The following is an 8909-nucleotide window of genomic DNA, read 5'->3' as shown; positions in this document are numbered from 1 at the left end:
GCGGGGACGGGGCCCGCTCCCCTCGCGGGCAGCAGCCCTTCTCCCGGGCGGAGCTGCACAACGGCCTCGGCCCGGCGCCGCCCCGCGGGCGGGGGAGGCCGTTTGCCCGGCAGCGCCTTGCTGGGGCTGTTCGTCTGGGCGGGGGGCGGGTCGGGCCTCGCCGTCGCCCCCGGGGCTGCGGGCCAGGCCGAGCTGGAAGCACCCGGGGAGCTGGGAGCCGCAGAGGGCAAAGCGCGGACAGACGTGGTTAACGTCGCGTTTAATTTTTTTTCAGTTGGGGCTCTAATTCCGAAACGAGTGGGTGCTGCCAGGCGCTTTTAAAAGAGTTGCGGAACTTGATTAACTTAATATTTTATCCAGCGCAGTTTTGGGGTGCTTAGGGGTCGTGTGAATAAACATTTGCACTATAGAAAAAAAAAACAACAAATTTCTTTTGTAGTTAAAAATAACGCTGGGGCAAATGTAAGCTACGGAATGTATTCCATGGTTATTGTGTTTAACATTAAATGCAAAAAAAGGGAAGGAGCGTGGTCTAATGAATGCAGTACGTAGTCGGGGAGTTAGAAGACTTCATTGCTAATCGTAGTTTTTCTGGTGCAGCGTGGCTGGGCCTTAAACAAGTTGCTTTGCTTCTTTGTGGTTCTGTAAAGCTATACTGTGGTGTGCTGCGGGGCTGCTTGAGAATTAGTAGAAGCACTCGTAAATAACTTTAATAATTTAAAGCTCTGTTTAAGTACTGAATGCTGTATGCTTAATACAAGTATATATAGTTTTGTTAGCCCATGGAAAAACAACGAATGTGCAGTTTAATTCTTTCAGATGAGTTTCAGTTGCACCTATTTTGTATTTGCCGATGAGCTGTTCTTGAAAACCTACCTCCTGGCTTCTCTCGCCAGGAGAATGCACTGAAAGTTTCAAGGATTTATTTCATGTCAGTAGCAATGCATTTCTGGAGCAATGTGGCTAATGCTGTAGACTTAAACAGTGTTTTCCTCAGACTACCTCACCTGTGCTGCAGGTCTTGAAGAATATTCCTGGACTAAAAAGGAATAGTCAAGGCTGTGTCCCATATGCATAATTAAATTTAACATAAATAATGCAGGCTCAGTGATCTGGCAGTAGTGGAATTCGTAAGACCACCATGATTTTTCTCTGTCTTACCTTAAAAGGTATTTAAAGCATGCTTTTTTTTTCTCTTTAGCAGGTGGGAAGAATGAAAGGAAGCGGGGATGAAAGAATGTTGAACCTTTTTGTTTGGCTGTATGATGGAAGGAAACAGGACAGAGAACCTCTGCAATAGATCGTTTGGATGGCTTCAGCGAGAAGAGAATGATGCTAAACCATGGCTCTGGAAACTTTCTAATTGCTTTTCTGCTGCTGAAAAGTCTTTGCCTTGCAGTGCGAAAACGGTAATTTATTGTTTTACTAAAAGCATAGTTGATATCCTGATACAGAGCGGTATAACTAACTGCAGTGTTATTGCTGACTAAAGGGGGCGAGTGGGGAGGGGAGAAAGAGGAGACAGCAGTTACCATGGTAAGTACAAAATCTACCTGGGGATTTAAGGTCTGTAGTTGTGTTTGCAGCTCTTTCATCAGTGTTGGTGAAAGCAGGCAAGTTGCTTTGCTTGAAGGGCTTTACTTTCTACAGCTCTGTTTGGAATAACACAACTGACTGCTTTAAAAGTACATAAGGCAGCTTCTTGAAAGCTCTGTGAAGTTATTGCTGAAGAGTAGAGTAGGGAAGTAGTCTTTATGCTTCCAGTTTTTTGTCAATTTAGTTTGGAGGTAACTTTAGAATTTTCTGAATTATTATTATTATATAGTAGTTACAGCAATTGTGGATACTGTTCTTTGTGAATGTCTTATTTTTTCTTGTTTCCATTGCTTTAAATGTTCCTGTTCTGTAACTGTATGATTCTATACTTTTAAGATGCAAAGTGCTAAGGAATAGGACAACACAATGACTTTGAGCAGGCAAACTCCAGCTGTTAAGTAACATTCATGCATGTTCAGTCTGACTTTGAGTAAAAGACATGGGGGAAACAGATAAGCATGTATCCTCTTGTGTTGCTGTTCTCATGTGTCAGGGGTTAAGAAGGGATCTGCCGTAAATTCTGGAATTAAACATGTAGAATGGTTCTAGACAGATTTTTGGCAGACTGTATCTTCAATTCGTAAGACGTGGCATCAGGCAGAGAGGAATCGTTTTGAACTTGGGTAATCAGTTATTCGTTACTGTGTGGTAGGAAATGCATTAAATTCAATTTGGAAAGTAAAAGTAGTTCCAGAGTACTGGCCTAAAGCTCTGAAGCAGCGAGTTGTACGCAGGTTAGCTCTACTGACCTTGACTGTTATGGTGTTTCTCATAACCTTGCTTAGTTTTCACTGCTGCTATTTAAAAAAAGAACAACAAACCACTGTATTTTTGTCTATGCTTTTATGTCTGTACATCTTTGGTATCTTTAATCAAAGTAGGCAAAAAGTACTTACGTAGTTGTTGTGAAAATTTAGTCTTCTCTGTCCTCAGTTTGTGCTTGATATAATTTCTATTTTTTTAAGGTCTTAGTCTTTTAATGCATTACTTCTAGAAGTTTAATACAATTTTAAAGTTTTTATTCAAAGTAAAAGATCATTACTTATGTACCTCCAAACTGAGGTTTTTTTACTTTACATTGCATCTATCTATGTTTGCTTTTACAAGAAAAATCTTTTTTTTGCTTTGCAATTTCAAATCTCTCTCAGCCGAACATTTTTCTGCATTTCAAATTGTTTTACAGACCCATTGCTGTTTGGTTTATAGCTCTTTGGTTTTGTTGCTTCCAAAATCCACTGATACAATATACTTCGTGTTCAGATAGTGAGGTAATAATAATCATAAAGATAACACTTTTCAAAATTTCTGTTACTGTCAAAATTGTAACAGTCTAAAAATACGCTTGCTTATACTATAAAATCATTGGTTCATTTATCTATCTGAACATAACTGAGCTTTCATTTTCCAGAAGGATTACATGGAGAACAAGAAAGCTGCTGCAGAATTGAAGGATGCTTCATTTCCTCATAATGCTGGCTCTAAACTGTTTCCAGCAGTACCGCTTCCTGATGTTCATCCTCTTCAGCAACAGCAAATACAGCTTTCACCTAGCCCGAAAGTAAGCTGCTGTGCTCATGGCTCTGACTCTTCTTGTACTCCACAAATGCATTGTGGTGGTGGTGGTGGTGGTAACTTGATTCACCCTGGCACGATATTAGACTCAAAAAGCACTGGGACGATTACGTGTCAAGTAGGGTCAGGATTTGCTTATCCGTCTGCACCTTCACTGAAGAGCCCTCCAACTAGAAGCAATTTGGCAGGCATTGCAAGTGAATTCCCTGGCATGTGCGTAGAAAACAGTGTATCTTCCTGTCAACATCTGCCCTGTTGTGGAAAACTCCATTTTCAGTCCTGTCATGGTAATGTGCACAAACTGCATCAGTTTCCAGCCCTTCAGAGCTGCACATCTTCTGGCTATTTTCCTTGTTCTGAATTCACAACTGGGGCTACAGGTCACTTGGATGAGCATATTGCACAGTCGGAGCTAACGTCGCGTGTGTGCGCCAACCCTTTGCACCTAAACATGGCACCTTCAGTTTGTTTAAAGGGCTCTCACTACTGCAATGACTGCTTGAGCAAGGTTTGTACACATTGTGTTTCTCATTCATTAAGCATGGTATATGGTTAATGTTGAAATAATGTTACTTGAGCAAAACTCCAGCTTCCACGGGTTGCAGCTTGCATCCTCCTCGTTGGTGATGCACAGTTGAAGTGTGCCAGATATCCTTTTTGAAGATGATCTCTTTTCTGAGGTAACATTCAGTTCGATAGGAAGACAAGAAGCTATCACAATGTTTAGCTTACAGGGGATCTGTAATGTACTCAAGCAGAATTTTGAATGGATTTGAAAGACAGTTATCTCTTCCTGACAGCTCTAATTAAAATGTTCCATAGTAGTGACTCTGAGAAAAGGCTAACAACAGTTAACATGTACCCTTGGGCAGCTGATCAAATAAAGATCCATTTGTAAGTCAGGTGAAATGTCTGATGCTATGAGGATATTCTAGTTTTGGTTTGATAGGTCTTAGTCCAGTCTTCCCCAACTTGTAATTTATATTTCAATACCAATTTGGTACACTTTAGAACTGATTAAAACTGTGCTTGAATTTTAATAGGAATTTCAAGTGAAATAATATATTCAACTTTGCAAGATATGTTACTTCTAAATTTGAGTTTCCATTATAAAAGTGAAATGTCTTCATTTCAAGAAACTAAATGGTGAATTCAGTATTGTCGTTGCTTAACCCCAGCCAGCAACTAAGCACTGCGCAGCTGCTCGCTCACTCCCCCCAGCTTATATACTGGATGTGATGTCACATGGTATGGAATACCCCGTTGGCCAGTTTGGGTCAGCTGCCCTGGCTGTGTCCTGTGCCAACTTCTTGTGCCCCTCCAGCTTTCTCACTGGCTGGGCACGAGAAGCTGAAAAGTACTTGACTTGAGTCTAAACATTACTTAGCAACAACCCGAAAAGATCAGTGTGTTATCAACATTCCTCTCATACCGAACTGAAAACACAGCACTGTACCAGCTACTAGAAAGACAGTTAACTCTATCCCAGCTGAAGCCAGGACAAGTGTGTTTGGAATTATGACCACTATTTTTGTGGGGAGAGAGGCAATTCAACCTTGTACTCTTAATTGTGCTGATTTCACGTGCTAGGCTTTTTTTTTTTTTTTTGGAACATGTTTTTAGTACTTCTTAAAGATGGCCTGTCTTGATGCGCAGAGTTCAATAGCGTCTTTCCTTGCATTTGGAAATCCAGAGCTAAGTATGCTAGGAAAAACTCTAGGAGAGGAGCTTCCTTCATGCAGTGAGACTGTTAATTAACTTTGTAGAGTACAGCTGAACTTGTATTTGTTGCAGAAGGGAAACTGAGCGTTTCTAGCATGGAATAGTACGTGTTAATATTGTATACTAAATGAACATGTATTTTGAAAAATTGTCCCAACAGCCAACCAGAAACAACCTAGTTGATGCTGCTAAAATCTGGCCAAATATTCCTCCTCCAAGTGCACAGACTGCACCTGCTCCTATCCCAATATGTAATGGCTGTGGAACCAAAGGAACAGGAAATGAGAAGAGTTTGCTACTGGCAAGCAGCCTTGGCAAATCACCGCAGAAATATGGTAAACCACGTTTGTTTGAAACTTGCACTTAGTGGATGTCCTCCTTAAATGCTGTTGCACATGAAGAGTTCCCTTAAATTGCACTGTTCTCTGGAAACTTCTGTGAAGTCATAGAAGACTAAACAGTAAAAAAATACCTTGTTTCTGTTTCGCAAAGTCATAACTTGGATTTACCTGTTGTGACTACCTAGTTAACTTACTGTATTGTCTCCACAGACTTTTGATTTTTTTACTGTTATATTTTTTACCATTTTAAGAACTAGAAAAAGAAGATCTAAGGACTTGGAAGCTATTTCATTCTGGTGTTGTATAAAGAAATTATCTTCAGACATACTTAGAAAAGCTTTTTCTTAGTCTGTAGTGCAGTAAAGTTGTAATGTTTATAATTGCAGTATAGCTTTTTTCAGTGTTTGTGAGAGGAAAACATTGTGTGAAATAACTACATGGTTTTTCTACAGGGTTAGTACTGCTTCAATTACAACATCATAGCTAGTGTTAAAGTTATAAACTTAAAAAAAAAAGTCATGGGAGAAAAATTGGATAGCTTTACTATAATTTTAAGAGTACACCCATTTTTAGGTTTGTAAGGTGCAACACCCCAATTAAGTGTCATTACAAAATGCAATTCCAGTGAATCTTGCAGAAGAATAACTAGTCATCATATACCTAAACAAATACACTTGCTGGCTGTGCTTTATTTTATATTCTCAGCTAACTTTAATTCTTAGCTTGTTTTTTGACCTGTGAGGATTCTGCGTCATTCCTCATGTTTCTTTTCCAGTTGTTCTGTGGGCATGGAATGGGTGTATAATGTTAATTCAAAATTAAATAGATATTCAGAGTGCTGAAACACCAGAAACTTTATTTGCACTTCTTAGCCTGTAATAGCAAAAATTCTTAACCTCAGTCTCCTGAACTGTAGGATACCTTTGTGTTTGTTCCATACTGCCTTAATTTTCTATAATCACGGTCACTATACTGGTAATCTCATCCAGTTTTGTTTAGATTCTGTATCTAACGCACACTGTAAATTTGAACAGCTTTCATCTTTCGCTTCCATTACGGATACAGCACCCGCTGAGTTTAGTGTGACACAACTTCAGACAATTTTAGTGTCACATGCCACCTCAGCATTTGATAACATTTCTTTTAAATACATTACTTGGTTGTTTGATAGTTTAAAAGTAAAGCTGAGGTTGTCTTGCATCTTTATCCTAACTTAACAGTGACTGAATTTCTGTTTAAGACTGATCTGAGGTTTAAAGTTTCTCCCTTAAAGAGAAACTTTGAAAACACCTGATTTGTTTTTTAGATTCCTTAAGCAAATAAAACTGAACTTGTGTTCCTGGGAGTGTTGTTCTCTAAAACATAAAGCTTCCCATATACAAAGTTTATAGTACGCTAAGTTTAACATTTTTGGTATTTGGAGATTAAAATGAGCTGTGTTGTTAAACCTGTACAGGGTCTCCGGAAGTTGCAATAACAGGCCAAGTTCTGGAAAACTTGCCCCCCATTGGAGTCTTCTGGGATATTGAAAACTGTTCAGTTCCCACTGGCCGTTCAGCTATAGCAGTTGTACAGAGGATTCGTGAAAAGTTTTTTAAAGGTCACAGAGAAGCAGAATTCATCTGCGTGTGTGACATTAGTAAAGAAAATAAAGAAGTTATTCAGGAGCTAAACAACTGCCAGGTATCAAAACAGCATCTACTTGGTGTTCTTGCTTGAGAATTTGTGTACTCTGAGTGTGCTAATAGTGATTCGTGTTCACTAAAGCTGTATGTTAGCTTCTGTGTTTAGTGCATGAACTTACAATTAGTTTATGGGTTGGGTCTTTAATGCTGAACTTTCCTGGTGTGATACTTTTTAAAACTGAAACTGCATTCCATTTTTTGTAGATTACTGTTTTAGCTGTAGTTCTAGTGTTCATAGAGGATTTTGATTTCATCCAGTAATAAGTGGTGGTGGCATTTCTAGTGTTATCCTCCAAATCTGTGACTAAATCATTAACCTAAAGGAACTATGACTCTGTGAACTTAATTTCTTTTACTTTTGTTAGTGAGTACCATGCTGATTAGTGAGGACACTTGTAAATTAGTGGTATTGACTGGGGCACCTTTAACATTGTATATTTTCCATCAATACCTTTTGTTTCTTGGTATTTTTTTAACTTTTTGTGCAGGTTTCTAAGTCAGAAATTCCCTTCCCACCCCCTGAATTGCAGATATGATAACAGGTTGACAGTTTATCTGCTTATGTGAGGTAAAACAAACTGATAGTGAGTACTTGCTATGTTTGTCACCCCCTTATTTCAAATGAGGGTTTGTGGAATGTTTTTAAGGTATGTAGATGGTGATCTTTAACACAGAACAGCAGAACTCATCCCTACGACATTGCTGTATAACTGGGGTTGAAGTTCGTTGCTCATTAGAACAGTTTGAGATCCATACATGTTGTATTTCATGCACGTGTGCATTAATTTATCTAAATAAAAGGAGCACGTAAAGGCTTGGTTTTATGTTAATGTTTAAAAAAAAATTATATTTAGGCAAGCATAGTTCACATCAAGCTTTCCTTTAGAGCTCATCTATATTTCCACAGGTGACTGTTGCACACATCAATGCTACAGCAAAGAATGCTGCTGATGACAAACTCAGACAGAGTCTTAGGAGATTTGCTGATACACACACTGCACCTGCCACTGTGGTTCTTGTGTCAAGTAAGTGTTTGTGGTACTCATCTACAGTGCAGAATTCATTTCCTCTCCTCTTCAGTAGTACTTTTTGTATATGACAGTATTCTGCTTTCCAAGGGTTGTGTTTAGAATCAGCTTTAACTGAATTGCTCAAGAATTCTTAATAATGTCGGTGGCAGCAAGGGAGAGATGAGAACTTCGCTTAGTTAAATTAGCACTGGAATCTGATGTCTTTTTGAGTGTCAGTAGGTATGCATATAAATACTGTCTAAAGTTAGACAGCTTCAGCAGGAAGCTAATAAAGTAAAACTCATTGAGTTTTCCTTATGGTAATCTTTCAGAATGCTTTGAGCAAAATGTGTTTGATTTGGTTTTTATTCTTGTAGCAGCATACTATGCAGTTGAATATGCAAGCCACTCAACTATTTAATTGCTGTGTGTTGCCTTGGGTTTCTCCCTAAAGCTAAACAAATGCTTGTTAAAGAAGTATACAGTACCAGTCAAATGCCTTGCTGATAAATTGCTAGAAGTTGCTATTAAAACGAAGCCCTTGTCTGAGACTGAATGCTAACTGCCGATGTAAATTATGTCTATTGAGAAGCCTTGTAGCTGTTAGTGCTTTTTCATTGGAAATTTTCAGTAATAAATAGAACTTGTCAAGTGAGATCTGGGGTTTTGTTTGTTTGATCTGATTTTTTTAGCTTTTTCATGTGCTTCCTTGTTCATTTTTTTTTTTTTTTTTTCTCCAGCGGATGTAAACTTTGCTTTGGAACTCAGTGACCTGAGACATCGACATGGTTTTCGGATAATTTTGGTACATAAAAACCAAGCTTCAGAAGCACTTTTACATCATGCTCATGAGCTTATTTGTTTTGAAGAATTTATTTCAGACTTGCCACCAAGGTTACCACTGAAAATGCCGGTAAGGTTTTTAATTCTTAATGCGACAGACACTTTGAAGTGTCAGCTTTCTTCCCCCCCCCCCCCCCCCC

General features: G+C 38.9%; 1 protein-coding gene across 1 annotated transcript in view; it reads left to right on the top strand.

The window, feature by feature from the left end:
* KIAA0430 (KIAA0430 ortholog) overlaps positions 1–8909 on the top strand; it is a 27118-nt gene that overhangs the window by 259 nt on the left and 17950 nt on the right. Inside the window, exons 2-7 of the mRNA XM_010578500.1 lie at positions 1202–1409; positions 3005–3676; positions 5051–5225; positions 6688–6914; positions 7824–7941; positions 8667–8839. Coding sequence (XP_010576802.1) covers positions 1263–1409; positions 3005–3676; positions 5051–5225; positions 6688–6914; positions 7824–7941; positions 8667–8839 — 1512 coding nt within the window. The 5' untranslated portion in view covers positions 1202–1262. The remainder of the gene's footprint in view (positions 1–1201; positions 1410–3004; positions 3677–5050; positions 5226–6687; positions 6915–7823; positions 7942–8666; positions 8840–8909) is intronic.

This window comes from Haliaeetus leucocephalus, unplaced genomic scaffold (genome assembly GCF_000737465.1).
Source record: "Haliaeetus leucocephalus isolate CR32 unplaced genomic scaffold, Haliaeetus_leucocephalus-4.0 Scaffold636, whole genome shotgun sequence".
In the NCBI taxonomy this organism is placed as follows: domain Eukaryota; kingdom Metazoa; phylum Chordata; class Aves; order Accipitriformes; family Accipitridae; genus Haliaeetus; species Haliaeetus leucocephalus.
Note: the sequence above shows the minus strand (reverse complement) of the source record. Positions and strands in the feature narration are given on the sequence as shown.